The sequence below is a fragment of the Pistacia vera genome, unplaced genomic scaffold, assembly GCF_008641045.1.
Source record: "Pistacia vera cultivar Batoury unplaced genomic scaffold, PisVer_v2 Contig164, whole genome shotgun sequence".
Taxonomy (NCBI): Eukaryota; Viridiplantae; Streptophyta; class Magnoliopsida; order Sapindales; family Anacardiaceae; genus Pistacia; species Pistacia vera.
In genome coordinates this window covers 561,243-579,214 of record NW_022195726.1, presented here as the reverse complement: position 1 = coordinate 579,214, position 17,972 = coordinate 561,243, and the positions used below count along the sequence as shown (strand labels likewise).

The window sequence follows — 17,972 nt, the reverse complement described above, 5'->3', positions numbered from 1 at the left end:
TATTATTCACAAATTTATTCGAACTAACCAAATATGTTTACCAAACATTCCCAATTTTCAAGATGATTTTTCTTTCTGTTAATATAATATCCCCTTATAATAAAACATTATATGATCCAAACACCTCTTATGTGTTTATTTTAACACCAAAAAGTTAATGTCAAGGGGATTTTTGTTATTTTTATAACTGTAAGGGGGATTTTTGTTTTATAACTATAGAGTGATTTTTGTTATTTTTATAACTATAGGGTATTTTTGTTCAACTATACCTAAGGGGGATTATTGTTATTAACTCTTTTTAAAAAAAAAAATGATTCGGCAATTAGATTTGGGTAACGGCAATGGGTTTACACTACAGGGAGTATTGTGTGACTTTCCTCAAACCTCAGGATGAAAATGTTATTAACGAATCAGAAACCATTTACACAAGAAAATTGTTTTCGTACAGTAAAATGCCGCCGTTTATATTTGTTTCCTTTTCCTATCCGAAAATTCTATCTAGTTAAAACTTAAAACCCATCTTCCAAACTGCAGAAGCTAAAAAGAAATGGCCGCTCACTTTCTCTGCAATCTTCCTCCAACCATCAAAATTCATCAATCAAGTTCTACAACTAAACGCAACCATCCACAAAAAACATGGCTAGCAGGTGCAAGAATTATCCTAAAAAACAGTACTCTCTCTCTTCAATCCTCATATCTCAAACCCTACCAATCCAAGCGCCGTACCATCGCTGCGACCGTCTTGTCTAGCCTCCCCACAGCGTAATTACTACCTTCCCATCTCATTTTTGCTTTCTAATTTGGCTGGACTAAATTGTAGTATAAGGTTTTCTTGATTTTTGGTTATTTACAGGACACCATATGGCATTGGTTCAGCTCCCAAGTGAGTTTTCGTTGAATGTTTGGTTTAATGTAGTTTAATTTGCGTTTAGTGGGGATTCACAATTTGGATTTTGTTTTCCTTGAAATTATAGATGGTCATGTAGAGCAATAAAGTCATTTGCTATGGCTGAGTTGGAAGCCAGGAAGCTCAAGTATCCAAATACTGGAACTGAAGCTCTTCTCATGGGGATCTTGATTGAGGGTTTGTATCATTCCCAATTCTCTAGCGTCACTGTATTTTTTAATTGTTAGAGCAAATAATTTCTTAAAACTTTATGGGTTAGTTGTATTTATGATTTCTCTGCCTTTAGTAAGTGAACATAAAATGATGCTCCCAGATATTGTTGTTAAACTAGATTCAATCAGAGTTATGTCTATGCACAAACTAGTATGATTTCAAGCAACTTTTGAGTAAGAAATACGAGTTTCCCTGGGTTCTGGTTTGTCATCATTGTTAAAAATCTGTGAATGGGGTAAGTCGAAGAGGGATTTGTTAACCAATAATGTGTACTAGTTCTGCTATTTGAACTATGTGGTTGAAGAAGGAAGATGTGCTTATGCAGACCTGTTGGCTAATTTATTAAAATAGAATGCATTTTGCTTTTTCGTGATGAAATAAATGCATTTGAGGTAATTGATGAAGTAAAGAAAGAAATTAAAGAGAATATTAGTTTTGTGTGCATGTGATGGGCTTTGTCTGCAGTTTTCTCTACTTCCAAATTATTTTGTTTGAAGGATTTATACTTAAAAATGGTGAAGTATCTTTGACTTTGTATAATCCAAGGAGGGCCAACCGCAGAAATGTCTATTCCCATATTCTGTTAAAGCTATGTCACGACTCATTATTTTCAATCTTGAAAATGCCCATGTTGAGAATAGACTAGGAGAAATTGCTGCTTGAGAATAGTGAAGGGGAAGGTGAACTGATGCAGAATATCTGATTGCATCTAACTTGAATTTTTCATACGACATATTGCTGAGTTACTTACAATGTATTGTTTCGGAAGAGGTATTTTATACTGAATCATGCAATTATTAGAAATCATATGAAATGTTTTGATTTGGTATGTAGGTACTAGTGAGGCAGCAAAGTTTCTACGGGCCAATGGAGTAACACTCTTCAAGGTGCGTGAAGAGACTGTTAAGTTACTTGGAAAGGGTGACATGTACTTTTTCAGTCCGGAGCATCCTCCTTTGACTGAAGCTGCTCAAAGGGCCATTGATAAGGCTATTGATCAAAAACTAAAATCTGGTTAGTTTTGACTAATTTTCTGATCTATAGATGTATTGGTTGTTGTTGTAATTTTTTTATGCTCCAAAAATTCATCTTTCATAATGATTTTAGTGATGAATAGATCCATGAATATGCAAACAAATTAATGAAAAGGTTCCATTTGGTGGCTGACATGATCTCAACATATTGTTATAGCCGATTAGATGGTGTGAAATCAAATATTTGATTTTGTGCTTGAATATGTTCTATAATTCAAAATTTCTGATTTGATGTCTATGCTTGTGAAAATGCATTTTGTCAAAAGTAAAAACACATTGGAAATGTTGGAGTTAGCGGGTTATTTTTTCTATCTTATGCCTTCAACTTCCTATGCTTTGTTAAATTCTGGTTTACTCATTTTGGAGCACAGGTCACTGTCACTTTTGAGAATTATGTTGAGAACAGTCAGCATGGAATCTCATTATGTTAGTACAAGCCTTTTCCTCTGGATGATTTCAGAATACAAAATCTATATTGATGTTTTGGAAAGCTTATGTTGTTATATATCCAAAAATTCTAAGCATTTGTTATTTGGATGTGTTATCTGAAAAATGCTTTAGTGGATATGAATTGAAGGTTACTTATTGTGAGGATTACTAGTTTGCAACTGCACATCTGTGGTTTTTATATTGATTTTATGTTTATAAAATTTTCCTGGATTGCGTTAGTCTTAGTTCTGTTACTAGAGAGACTTTCCTGATTACGTAGATGGAGACATAGTTAATACCAGTTACAATAAATACGATTCATCGTAGAAAAATGTAAAGGTTATTTATTGATACTTCTATAATAGAATAGTTTTATTTAATTTTACATAATATTTTAATGTAAAATCCGTCATTTACTTTGATTAAATGCAAAATGTATGAACTGTCACCAGAAAATAATAACTGTTCAAGCTTTCTTGAATGGACACTATTCCTATTCCCATTATTCTTATTCTTTTAATAATAATAATTATTATTATTTTTCTGTCTCTTATGAGACAGTTGCCATGCATTCATCATAATGGCTCTTACTTCAAATACAATTTGATTCACATAGTTTGCTGAGAACTCCAAATGCAGCTAATTGTTTCTCTTCTTGATTAGTTACTGCATAGTACATATTGAATGTATATCTCTTTGATAAATTGTTTTGTAATGTTGTGTATCCTACAGTATTGACAGTGACACAGTTTACACAATCATATCTTTCTCTGTTTTGGGGTTCACATTGTAGAATTTTACCTGTTGCACTTCCAATTGATTAATCAATCTGCCAATTGCAGGTGATAGCGGGGAAATTACAACATGTAATTTGCTTCTTGGCATTTGGTCAGAAGTGGATTCAGCTGGTCACAAGATAATGGCTGCCCTTGGCTTCAATGATGACAAAGCCAAAGAACTGGAGTCCTTGATTTCTAGACCTGGGTTTGTAGCTGACTGATACCTGCCTTCACATTCAATTTGTCCATTGGTGCAATTCTTTTTGATAAGAAGTGGATCAGTGATGCAATTACGAGCTTTTGATTGAGATTACTCATACTTTCATGGTCACAACCTTGAAGCCTTTACCGGACTTAACAATAGTTGGCATTAGGCCTTTTGACATTGCATTCTCCTGTGCTAGTTGTTCTCCATTATCGTGCATTTAGTTAAAATGCCCAAGGCATCAGTGCTTCAAAGGAAAGTGTTTTGTAATACATTTTAAGCGCATCTTCTTCAAGTCATTTCACTGGCAGCGTCTTTGCCATGTTCAGTATCATCTATAATGTGGTATGCTAGTCACTTGCTCATTGGCAATTCAATGTCTAGGATCATTAATGGCACAGCTATAATGGCCTTTACTGGAAGAAGTTAAATTTACAGTAGTTGCTTTAGATTATGATAAAAAGGACTGGAGATTTTACATGCTACCGGATGTTAGCATGTGCCAAGCTGGATATGTATTTGTGGCAAATTAGTTAAAGTTCATTCTTTCGCAAGGATAGATATACATTGCGTCAGTGATAGAGGAGTCGTCTGTACTGTAATATAAAATAAAAAGTATTTCCAGGCTTCCTCTAGGCTGAATTATTAACTGCAGATTTGTTATTTTCATCTTCGTTAATAACCTGCTGTAACCTGCAGGCAAGAAATTGTGCTTTGCAAGCTTCTTCGTCCCATTTTATCCTTGCAACAAACATTAACAATAGAGTTAAGCACGCAACCATTCCAATTAAAAATCCAATCAACAGTCCACCGAGCCCCAGTGCTGCTTTGAAAGCGAAAACTACGCCCAGTGGCAAGGCTATGAGGTAAAATCCACCAATATTGGCATACATAGCCAACCATGGCCTAGCCGTTCCACGGACAATTCCTCCACAAACTGCCAATGGGAAATTTACCACTTCCACTATAGCCATAAGCAACATCATCTTCTTCACACCCTTTATGATTCCTTTATCATGAGTAAACAAAAACCCCCAAAAACCTCTGGCTCCTATCATAACCAAAGCACCTATGCTACCTGAAATGATGCTCACTCCTAGAGACACATATGCTGACTGGTAAGCCACCCGAGATTGGTTAGCACCAAGCTCATTGGACACTCGGATGGATGCACATGTGACTAATGATAACATGACAGAGTACAGCAAATAGTCGAAGTTTAGCACAATGGCTAACACTCCTACTGCTTGTTTCGCATTTGATAGGTGTCCTGTCAACAAAACCAAGATCTCATAGCACCACCATTCAAGGCAGGTGGTTAAGCAACAAGGTCCAGAGAGTTTGAGAAATCTGAGCCAGTCGCACACGCCCTGCTCCCACCATCCTCCTTCTTTCCACTTCCCCTCCTTGTTGTAACGCTCCATCATCAACAAATATATTACAAGTAAAATCACAACTAGAGCATCACTTATCCATATTGCCATAGAAACTCCCTCAAGACCCTTAGTTTTTGCAAGCAAGATGTTGACAGGAATATGAAAGGCGAGTGCTAGTGCTGAGCTTAACAGTATAGGAATTGTTATGTTTTGTGAGCTGAAATAGGCTTTGAGAGGACAGAGAAGTGAAGTGAATACTAAGTCAGGAAGGAGATAAAAAAGATAGTGCTTAGCGACAATTGAAATGTCTTTTTGCTGGCCAAAATGGATGAGAATTTTGTCAACGTTAAGCCACAGGAAAGAAATAGGCAGGGTTGCTGTTAGTAACAAGAAAATAGCCATGAGAAGGGTCTTGTGGAGAAGCCTAAAATTTTTAGCCCCAAAAGCTTGGCCACATATTGGTTCCATGGCAGAACAGAGACCATTCAAGACAGAGAAGCCAGTTACATTAGCAAAGGTGAAGCCAAGTGTGCCACCAGCTAACTGCAACTCTCCAAGACGTCCAAGAAAGGCAGTTGTGATGGCTATCTTGGCAAACCATGTTAAATTCATACCCACCAGTGGAAGAGCCATAGCTTTTTGTGTTTTTAGCTCTAAAAGAATTATTTTCATGAGTGAACTGGAAGGTGGATGAATGGTTTCGTCTTGGAATGTTGATGTTGAGATTGAAGACATTGTTTTGGTGTGAAGCTGCGAGAATTTTGAGGGGTGTTTATTTTAGATTAAGGGTGGAACGCATGGATTTGGTGAGGAAGTTTGTTTGTAAAGATAGTGGCCTTTTTGTTACAGCCAATTAAGGAGACGGTGGGAGTTGCTGGTGGGATTTATACTTTTATAGTGCTTGGTGAGGATGAATTTCCTGAGGACCTATATTTCATTACTGTGTTACCATAAATATCATATTTAATTACCACAATGTAATTAATTTCATTTACTGTATTTGTTTTTAACTACATACATATAATGCCTATGTATATGTTCACATTAATTTTACTAAACTTACAGTAACTATTCTAAATAATATGATATAATACAATTTAAATGGGTGTTATATGTACAGAATAATATTGCAGTTTTCTTTTATCGACATATCATTCATCTATATTAATTAAACATTTATTGAGTTGATTTTTTGTACAAATTCATTCATGCAATTTATGTCATATTAGTTTGTATGCAAGAATTTGTACATCTAGTAGTGTGGTCAGTTTGGATAATGTTAATCACTTAACTATGGTCACCGGTGGCATAGGCTACTGATCTAATTTTTTTTCTTTTTATGTTTTTTCATTAAATTTAAAAGAGGGGATGACATGAATTTTTCGATTGAGGGGGGGAAGTGTTGTTTTTGAATACCTAGGGGACAACAAAAAAATTGGTCAACTTGAAAATCAATATTTGAGAACCGACTTTTTATGATGAGATACTTGAATAATAAAAATTGAAAGCCGGGAGCAATAGTAGTGTGGGTTACCTTGTTTTATAAGGAATCTATAAAGACTAGAAAGATCTAACTTTTCCTTTTCATTTCCTAAAGCGCTATTGATAATTTATTTGATATTCTTTATCTTTTCAGTTTTGTCAGTTTTCATATAATTTCACAGGAGGTTTGATTAAATCTTATAGGAATTAGATTTTGAAATAGTTTAACGAAGAAAATCCTGCTGGAACATATGCCCATGTCAAATAGAGGGTAAAAATGGGATGATATTTAGGACCCAAATGCTTTGTAAAGAATCCTCTTTTCAAAAGCCGGATTTATGGGGAGAAATAAAACATGGATTATATTCTGTTTTACTTACTATATTAAAATCGTAGTGATATATTACTGTGTAAAAAGAAAAGCAAACACCCCACTAATCATAATTATAGTCTTAGTATATTTGACACTTTGCAAACAATAAACATTGAACGTGAGCAATTATAAGCCAACAAGTAACTTCATTTTCACTTTCGATTATGAATTGTATTATCTTTAAAATGTCATTGGATCTCAGGATAATTGAATAATCCAATGAAGATACAAAGCTAGAGACATTTGTACACGAAATTGTTTAAAAAAACAAACAAATGTGATGGTGGATCTATCATTATTGAATCTTTTTCTTCTTTATATATATTATGACCACTTGGCTTTCCACTTGTTCCCCATTTAAAAAGCAACCACATCTGCCTCAGCTCTAGAGATTATTGTCCATTTTTGGATTGAGCATACGAAAGAATTTCCATTATTATTTTGATAAGGTTGAAATAGACAGAAATACATATAATAATAATAATAATCTATACAGAAGTATGAAATGAGAAGAGTATTTATGGAGCTTGAGTGCGCATGTATTGCGAATCAAAAGAGTTGCTGGTAGCAAACGAATTTTGAGTGTGTGGGGAATGATTCATGCAATTGATAAGAATAAGTAAAAGACATCTTTGCTAGGAACGAGGAATTATATATATATATATATATATATACTTATACTCAATCGAATCGAATGGAATATATTATCAAATATACTTATACGCATGTAAATATCCTTTGGTGTTTGATGTGATAGACACGTGTATAGAATCAAAGAATTAATAAATTAAAAGGGGTGTGTCGATAACACTGGATTCACCTGCATTAATGTATGATGCTTGTAAAACCCAGATGAAGATGAATGTGCGAAGTTATTGCAGCCAAATAATGAAATTGCTGCCACTGGTTTCTGATGTCCTTTTAACGAGTGAGTCAAAATCATATATCATAGAGGATGTACAGGGAAGGGAAAATATTCAAGTTGTACTGCCCCTCCAAGAACAAGAGTATCACAAGCATCTGGATCAACTATATAATTATAAGTATAATACTACACATATAATATTTTTCATACAATATGATGTAAAAAAAATATGATTGACTGATTTTAAATTAAAAATAAACTTTTATCTAATCATCTTTTACCATATCAAAAGTTGTATGAGAAATATTGTATAGAAATGTTATATGTAGTATTATTCTAATTATAAATAAGAAAATACTAACTATTCATGAGGATATGTAAACACTCATATAACTGGGACACCAAATACATCGTCTTCCGATTTGCTGCTGCACTAATCCATTGCAAGAAGAACATATATTCACATCAACTCCAACAAAAGAAAATAAATATAAATCACAATCTTTCTATACCACAAGCTAATGCTAATGTACATACTCCACTCCACCATTATCAATAATACTATTCTTATTCCATGCACCAACTCGCTTCAACTTCTTTATCGTTGTCACTACTCTAACAGCCACAGCCACAGCCACAGCCACAGCCATTACCATCTACCTCTCCTCCTCGGAATTTTGAATGGAATCCATCATCATTTGCATCCAAAGATGTCGCGGATCAGCTGGGGGAAGTGCTGAAGCTGATTTATGCATGGTTGGCTGCTATAAGGGAAGCTAAGAATTGGATTGTAATAGTGATCGATACATCATACATTGACTTGTAAGAATAACATATTAATGAAGATGAAGTTATTTGATTTTTTCAATAAGAATTGATTCATATAAGTTATTTGTTAATTGAATGAATTAGGGTAAAATCGCGTGTAATTCCACGTTCTTTATACTGTTTGTGGTTCAGTGGTTCCTGTTATTTTGGTTTTCATATCTCTCTATTCATTCATGCGAATATACAATTTTGTTTTTTCCAGGTAAGAAGCTTTTCCCATTAGTAATTGGCCATGGTTATGACAAGTGATGTCACGATGAATGTCTGTTTCTCATCAAAGGAGCTGACCAAGGTGGGGATGGGCTGTCAGAATTCAAATCAATGATGACTGCATCAACTAATTGAGTATCTAATTAAAATTAGAATTTATGTAACAAACGCTAGCCATTCATTTCTTTGAAAACAATGTTGATGTTTTACCCAAAGAGCTATTGATGATATTATAATAAAGTTGTAAAGGAAAATGAGGGGGGAATTTTCTATATTTGATTAGTTGCAGTCATGATTTCGTAAATAAGATACTTATATTGGGATGGGAGTTGTACAATATTGCTTTGTCTAGTCAATAAAATTAAGATTGGTGCTTGGTGACAATGTGTACTCATAAACTTCCAAATAACGTCAAGCGAATATTCAATGAGAGACTTTTTAGAATATCCAACACCACACTAGAGAAGGATATGACGTGAAATGGAAGGTGGATGAATGGTTTCGTCTTGGAATGTTGATGTTGAGATTGAAGACATGTTTTGGTGTGAAGCTGGAGAATTTTGAGGGGTGTTATTTTAGATTAAGGGTGGAACGCATGGATTTGGTGAGGAAGTTGTTTGAAAGTAGTGGCCTTTTTGTTACAGCCATTAAGGAGACGGTGGGAGTTGCTGGTGGGATTTATATTTTATAGTGCTTGTGAGAGGAATTCCTGAGGACCTATATTTCATTACGTGTGTACCATAAATATCATATTTAATTACCACAATGTAATTAATTTCATTTACTGTATTTGTTTTTAACACATACATATAATGCCTATGTATAGTTCACATTAATTTTACTAAACTTACAGTAATATTCAAATAATATGATATAATACATTAAATGGGTGTTATATGTAAGAATATAGCATTTTCTTTACGACATATTTCATTCTCTATATTAATTAAAATTTATTGAGTTGATTTTTGTACAAATTCATTCATGCAATTTATGTCATATTAGTTGTATGCAAGAATTTGTACATCTAGTGTGTGGTCAGTTTGGATAATGTTAATCACTTAACTATGGTCACCGGTGGCATAGGCTACTGATCTAATTTTTTTTTTTTTTTTTAGTTTTTCATTAAATTAAAAGAGGGGATGAATGAATTTTTCGATGAGGGGGGGAGTGTTGTTTTTGAATACCTAGGGGACAAAAAAATATGGTCAACTTGAAATCAATATTTGAGAAACCGACTTTTTATGATGAGATACTTAATAATAAAATTGAAAGGGGAGCAATAGTGTGTGGGTACTGTTTTATAAGGAATCTATAAGACTAGAAAGATCTAACTTTCCTTTTCATTTCCTAAAGCGCTATGATAATTTATTTGATATCTTTATCTTTTCAGTTTTGTCAGTTTTCATATAATTTCACAGGAGGTTTGATTAAATCTTATAGGAATTAGATTTTGAATAGTTTAACAAGAAAATCTGCTGGATTTTCTGTCTCTTATGAGACAGTTGCCATGCATTCATCATAATGGCTCTTACTTCAAATACAATTTGATTCACATAGTTTGCTGAGAACTCCAAATGCAGCTAATTGTTTCTCTTCTTGATTAGTTATTGCATAGTACATATTGAATGTATATCTCTTTGATAAATTGTTTTGTAATGTTGTGTATCCTACAGTATTGACAGTGACACAGTTTACACAATCATATCTTTCTCTGTTTTGGGGTTCACGTTATAGAATTTTACCTGTTGCACTTCCAATTGATTAATCAATCTGCCAATTGCAGGTGATAGCGGGGAAATTACAGCATGTAATTTGCTTCTTGGCATTTGGTCAGAAGTGGATTCAGCTGGTCACAAGATAATGGCTGCCCTTGGCTTCAATGATGACAAAGCCAAAGAACTGGAGTCCTTGATTTCTAGACCTGGGTTTGTAGCTGACTGATACCTGCCTTCACATTCAATTTGTCCATTGGTGCAATTCTTTTTGATAAGAATTGGATCAGTGATGCAATTACGAGCTTTTGATTGAGATTACTCGTACTTTCATGGTCACATCCTTGAAGCCTTTACTGGACTTAACAATAGTTGGCATTAGGCCTTTTGGACATTGCATTCTCCTGGGCTAGTTGTTCTCCATTATCGTGCATTTTAGTTAAAATGCCTAAGGCATCAGTGCTCCAAAGGAAAGATGTGTTTTGTAATACATTTTAAGGGCATCTTCTTCAAGTCATTTCACTGGCAGCGTCTTTGCCATGTTCAGTATCATCTATAATATGGTATGCTAGTCACTTGCTCATTCCCAATTCAATGTCTAGGATCATTAATGGCACAGCTATAATGGCCTTTACTGGAAGAAGTTAAATTTACAGTAGTTGCTTTAGATTATGATAAAAAGGACTGGAGATTTTACGTGCTGCAGGATGTTAGCATGTGCCAAGCTGAATATGTATTTGTGGCAAATTAGTTAAAAGTTCATTCTTTCGCAAGGATGGATATACATTGCGTCAGTGATAGAGGAGTCGTCTGTACTGTAATATAAAATAAAAAGTATTTCCAGGCTTCCTCTAGGCTGAATTATTAACTGCAGATTTGTTATTTTCATCTTCGTTAATAACCTGCTGTAACCTGCAGGCAAGAAATTGTGCTTTGCAAGCTTCTTCGTCCCATTTTATCCTTGCAACAAACATTAACAATAGAGTTAAGCACGCAACCATTCCAATTAAAAATCCAATCAACAGTCCACCGAGCCCCAGTGCTGCTTTGAAAGCGAAAACTACGCCCAGTGGCAAGGCTATGAGGTAAAATCCACCAATATTGGCATACATAGCCAACCATGGCCTAGCCGTTCCACGGACAATTCCTCCACAAACTGCCAATGGGAAATTTACCACTTCCACTATAGCCATAAGCAACATCATCTTCTTCACACCCTTTATGATTCCTTTATCATGAGTAAACAAAAACCCCCAAAAACCTCTGGCTCCTATCATAACCAAAGCACCTATGCTACCTGAAATGATGCTCACTCCTAGAGACACATATGCTGACTGGTAAGCCACCCGAGATTGGTTAGCACCAAGCTCATTGGACACTCGGATGGATGCACATGTGACTAATGATAACATGACAGAGTACAGCAAATAGTCGAAGTTTAGCACAATGGCTAACACTCCTACTGCTTGTTTCGCATTTGATAGGTGTCCTGTCAACAAAACCAAGATCTCATAGCACCACCATTCAAGGCAGGTGGTTAAGCAACAAGGTCCAGAGAGTTTGAGAAATCTGAGCCAGTCGCACACGCCCTGCTCCCACCATCCTCCTTCTTTCCACTTCCCCTCCTTGTTGTAACGCTCCATCATCAACAAATATATTACAAGTAAAATCACAACTAGAGCATCACTTATCCATATTGCCATAGAAACTCCCTCAAGACCCTTAGTTTTTGCAAGCAAGATGTTGACAGGAATATGAAAGGCGAGTGCTAGAGCTGAGCTTAACATTATAGGAATTGTTATGTTTTGTGAGCTGAAATAGGCTTTGAGAGGACAGAGAAGTGAAGTGAATACTAAGTCAGGAAGGAGATAAAAAAGATAGTGCTTAGCAACAAATGAAATGTCTTTTTGCTGGCCAAAATGGATGAGAATTTTGTCAACGTTAAGCCACAAGAAAGAAATAGGCAGGGTTGCTGTTAGTAACAAGAAAATAGCCATGAGAAGGGTCTTGTGGAGAAGCCTAAAATTTTTAGCCCCAAAAGCTTGGCCACATATTGGTTCCATGGCAGAACAGAGACCATTCAAGACAGAGAAGCCAGTTACATTAGCAAAGGTGAAGCCAAGTGTGCCACCAGCTAACTGCAACTCTCCAAGACGTCCAAGAAAGGCAGTTGTGATGGCTATCTTGGCAAACCATGTTAAATTCATACCCACCAGTGGAAGAGCTATAGCTTTTTGTGTTTTTAGCTCTAAAAGAATTATTTTCATGAGTGAACTGGAAGGTGGATGAATGGTTTCGTCTTGGAATGTTGATGTTGAGATTGAAGACATTGTTTTGGTGTGAAGCTGTGAGAATTTTGAGGGGTGTTTATTTTAGATTAAGGGTGGAACGCATGGATTTGGTGAGGAAGTTTGTTTCTAAAGGTAGTGGCCTTTTTGTTACAGCCAATTAAGGAGACGGTGGGAGTTGCTGGTGGGATTTATACTTTTATAGTGCTTGATGACGATGAATTTCCTGAGGACCTATATTTCATTACTGTGTTACCATAAATATCATATTTAATTACCACAATGTAATTAATTTCATTTACTGTATTTGTTTTTAACCACATACATATAATGCCTATGTATAGGTTCACATTAATTTTACTAAACTTACAGTAAGTATTCCAAATAATATGATATAATACAATTTAAATGGGTGTTATATGTACAGAATAATATAGCACTTTTCTTTTATCGACATATTGTTCATCTATATTAATTAAACATTTATTCAGTTGACTTTTTGTACAAATTCATTCATGCAATTTATGTCATATTAGTTTGTATGCAAGAATTTGTACATCTAGTCGTGTGGTCAGTTTGGATAATGTTAATCACTTAACTATGGTCACCGGTGGCATAGGCTACTGATCTAATTTTTTTTTTTTTTTTTTTTTACGTTTTTTCATTAAATTTAAAAGAGGGGATGACATGAATTTTTCGATCGAGGGGGGGAGTGTTGTTTTTGAATACCTAGGGGACAAAACATTACTTGGTCAACTTGAAAATCAATATTTGAGAAACCGACTTTTTATGATGAGATACTTAAATAATAAAAATTGAAAGTTGGGAGCAATAGTAGTGTGGGTTACCCTGTTTTATAAGGAATCTATAAAGACTAGAAAGATCTAACTTTTCCTTTTCATTTCCTAAAGCGCTACTGATAATTTATTTGATATTCTTTATCTTTTCAGTTTTGTCAGTTTTCATATAATTTCACAGGAGGTTTGATTAAATCTTATAGGAATTAGATTTTGAAATAGTTTAACGAAGAAAATCCTGCTGGAACATATGCCCATGTCAAATAGAGGGTAAAAATGGGATGATATTTAGGACCCAAATGCTTTGTAAAGAATCCTCTTTTCAAAAGCCGGATTTATGGGGAGAAATAAAACATGGATTATATTCTGTTTTACTTACTATATTAAAATCGTAGTGATATATTACTGTGTAAAAAGAAAAGCAAACACCCCACTAATCATAATTATAGTCTTAGTATATTTGACACTTTGCAAACAATAAACATTGAACGTGAGCAATTATAAGCCAACAAGTAACTTCATTTTCACTTTCGATTATGAATTGTATTATCTTTAAAATGTCATTGGATCTCAGGATAATTGAATAATCCAATGAAGATACAAAGCTAGAGACATTTGTACACGAAATTGTTTAAAAAAACAAACAAATGTGATGGTGGATCTATCATTATTGAATCTTTTTCTTCTTTATATATATTATGACCACTTGGCTTTCCACTTGTTCCCCATTTAAAAAGCAACCACATCTGCCTCAGCTCTAGAGATTATTGTCCATTTTTGGATTGAGCATACGAAAGAATTTCCATTATTATTTTGATAAGGTTGAAATAGACAGAAATACATATAATAATAATAATAATCTATACAGAAGTATGAAATGAGAAGAGTATTTATGGAGCTTGAGTGCGCATGTATTGCGAATCAAAAGAGTTGCTGGTAGCAAACGAATTTTGAGTGTGTGGGGAATGATTCATGCAATTGATAAGAATAAGTAAAAGACATCTTTGCTAGGAACGAGGAATTATATATATATATATATATATATACTTATACTCAATCGAATCGAATGGAATATATTATCAAATATACTTATACGCATGTAAATATCCTTTGGTGTTTGATGTGATAGACACGTGTATAGAATCAAAGAATTAATAAATTAAAAGGGGTGTGTCGATAACACTGGATTCACCTGCATTAATGTATGATGCTTGTAAAACCCAGATGAAGATGAATGTGCGAAGTTATTGCAGCCAAATAATGAAATTGCTGCCACTGGTTTCTGATGTCCTTTTAACGAGTGAGTCAAAATCATATATCATAGAGGATGTACAGGGAAGGGAAAATATTCAAGTTGTACTGCCCCTCCAAGAACAAGAGTATCACAAGCATCTGGATCAACTATATAATTATAAGTATAATACTACACATATAATATTTTTCATACAATATGATGTAAAAAAAATATGATTGACTGATTTTAAATTAAAAATAAACTTTTATCTAATCATCTTTTACCATATCAAAAGTTGTATGAGAAATATTGTATAGAAATGTTATATGTAGTATTATTCTAATTATAAATAAGAAAATACTAACTATTCATGAGGATATGTAAACACTCATATAACTGGGACACCAAATACATCGTCTTCCGATTTGCTGCTGCACTAATCCATTGCAAGAAGAACATATATTCACATCAACTCCAACAAAAGAAAATAAATATAAATCACAATCTTTCTATACCACAAGCTAATGCTAATGTACATACTCCACTCCACCATTATCAATAATACTATTCTTATTCCATGCACCAACTCGCTTCAACTTCTTTATCGTTGTCACTACTCTAACAGCCACAGCCACAGCCACAGCCACAGCCATTACCATCTACCTCTCCTCCTCGGAATTTTGAATGGAATCCATCATCATTTGCATCCAAAGATGTCGCGGATCAGCTGGGGGAAGTGCTGAAGCTGATTTATGCATGGTTGGCTGCTATAAGGGAAGCTAAGAATTGGATTGTAATAGTGATCGATACATCATACATTGACTTGTAAGAATAACATATTAATGAAGATGAAGTTATTTGATTTTTTCAATAAGAATTGATTCATATAAGTTATTTGTTAATTGAATGAATTAGGGTAAAATCGCGTGTAATTCCACGTTCTTTATACTGTTTGTGGTTCAGTGGTTCCTGTTATTTTGGTTTTCATATCTCTCTATTCATTCATGCGAATATACAATTTTGTTTTTCCCAGGTAAGAAGCTTTTCCCATTAGTAATTGGCCATGGTTATGACAAGTGATGTCACGATGAATGTCTGTTTCTCATCAAAGGAGCTGACCAAGGTGGGGACGGGCTGTCAGAATTCAAATCAATGATGACTGCATCAACTAATTGAGTATCTAATTAGAATTAGAATTTATGTAACAAACGCTAGCCATTCATTTCTCTGAAAACAATGTTGATGTTTTACCCAAAGAGCTATTGATGATATTATAAGAAAGTTGTAAAGAAAAAAGGGGCGAATTTTCTATATTTGATTAGTTGCAGTCATGATTTCGTAAATAAGATACTTATAGTGGGATGGGAGTTGTACAATATTGATTTGTCTAGTCAATAAAACTAAGATTGGTGCTTGGTGACAATGTGTACTCATAAACTTCCAAATAAAGTCAAGCGAATATTCAATGAGAGACTTTTTAGAATATCCAACACCACACTAGAGAAGGATAACCTCATTTTCAACTCCCTTTAGATCCTCAATCATGTCTTTTGTGCGAATTGAGTGTTATTACTTATTACAATCGAAGATTTGGGCTCTTACCTAACAATTGTAATTAAATTCTTTTAGTTAAACTGAAATTACCAGGATTGGTTAAATTAAAGAATGGATGCCCTCTTGAAATGTCTATATATCAATATAGAAAAATTAAATTCTACTTGTCTTTGCCGCGTTTTAGCCAAAGGGTTTTATTGGCCTTCTTTTTTTTTTTCTTTTGGATTACATTTCAACCCTTGATTAATGGGAAATTATAATAAATATCTCACTTTTAGAACCTAAAATAAAAACTAACCCATATCTAGAAATATCTTAAGAAATAATCCTCCAACAATTTGAAATACAATAATGCCCGTCAAATATAAGCAAATATTTTTCCTTCACTCAACAAGTCAAGGATACAAAATCTCTATCTGATAACTTAAAGAAACTCTAGCTAGCTCTCATCTTCCAATATGTAAACATGAAACTTGAAAAGATTATTATTGGCAAGGAAGGTTAAAGTTTGCTAAGTTCACTACTAAAAAAAACCCCATCCTTGATAGAATAATTTGATAGATTTTATTGATCGTTCTCAAAACTGTTAAGAATTTTAATTTTTGACAAATTTTTGATAGCTTCTGAACTGTCAAGAATTTGAAAAATTCCTTAACATTTTGGACGATTCTTGATAGTTATTAACTGTCAAGGATTAAGTTGAAAAAAAAAAATAAAAGAATCCTGAAATAGGGATGGGCACATAGCCCGGCCTCGTAGGGATCCGCCCCGACCCGTCTTGAACAGGGAGGATTTTCCCAGAATTTTTCGGGATTCGGGTCGGGCTCGGGCCCAAAATTGCCCCCAGAAATTTGGGGATGGGTCGGGGCCGGGATTGGCTTTGCCCCGGCCCGCTCCGTCTCATCCGCGGCCCATATATATATATATATAATATGATAATGTTATGAAGCAAAATTATACATTCGATATTATATATTATACATTTAACATTATACATTATATATAGTATACATTTGACATTATATATTATACATTATATATTGTATATTATGTATGATATATACTATATAAGTATAATGTATATAACATATATATGTTGTACATTATAATTTATACATAATATGCTATACTATTATCTATAATCTTACGTTAATATATAATATATATGTAATATATTATTTGTTGTTTTGATTGATTATAATGAATCAATAAATCACTATAATTTTTTGTGTCTCTCATTGAATCATTATTTCAATTATATTACCTAATTGTCTTTGTTATATTGTGAATTGTAATAGCTATTTATTTAAAATTTATTATAATATGTATGGTAGTTATTTATTTAAAATTTATTATAATATATATGTATAATGTATCATATATAATACATTATATTATATATTAAAGAGACATTATATATGTATACTTATTACTTAATACAATAATACATAATATTATATTATTAATATATAATATATTTATATATATGTATAATGTATTATAATTATCATTGTGATATGTAATGTATTTATATTTAATATGTATATTATAGATTAAAATTTTTTTTTTTTGATGATATGGTATTTATGTTTTATATGTATATTATATATTTAATTTCTTTTTTGGTTGGTATATATAATTGAGAGAAAATAATAATAAAAGTATAAATTAAGGAAAAAAGAA

The 17,972-nt window shown here is 33.6% G+C and overlaps 3 protein-coding genes across 3 annotated transcripts; 1 reads left to right on the top strand and 2 right to left on the bottom strand.

The window, feature by feature from the left end:
• The first annotated feature begins 489 nt into the window (after positions 1–489).
• LOC116125408 (ATP-dependent Clp protease ATP-binding subunit CLPT2, chloroplastic-like) lies at positions 490–3,992 on the top strand. The gene is made up of 5 exons (XM_031411146.1): positions 490–762; positions 854–883; positions 975–1,084; positions 1,955–2,134; positions 3,426–3,992. The coding sequence occupies exons 1-5, from the start codon at positions 548–550 to the stop codon at positions 3,581–3,583; spliced, it is 693 nt and encodes a 230-aa protein (XP_031267006.1). The 5' UTR covers positions 490–547; the 3' UTR covers positions 3,584–3,992.
• Positions 3,993–4,136: 144 nt separating this feature from the next.
• Positions 4,137–5,787, bottom strand: LOC116125407 (protein DETOXIFICATION 56-like). Its single transcript, XM_031411145.1, has one exon. It carries the CDS (start codon positions 5,676–5,678, stop codon positions 4,200–4,202), a length of 1,479 nt encoding a protein of 492 aa, XP_031267005.1. The 5' UTR covers positions 5,679–5,787; the 3' UTR covers positions 4,137–4,199.
• Positions 5,788–11,202: 5,415 nt separating this feature from the next.
• LOC116125417 (protein DETOXIFICATION 56-like) lies at positions 11,203–12,758 on the bottom strand. The gene has a single exon (XM_031411152.1). The coding sequence runs from the start codon at positions 12,744–12,746 to the stop codon at positions 11,268–11,270; it is 1,479 nt and encodes a 492-aa protein (XP_031267012.1). The 5' UTR covers positions 12,747–12,758; the 3' UTR covers positions 11,203–11,267.
• Between the last annotated feature and the right edge of the window lie 5,214 nt (positions 12,759–17,972).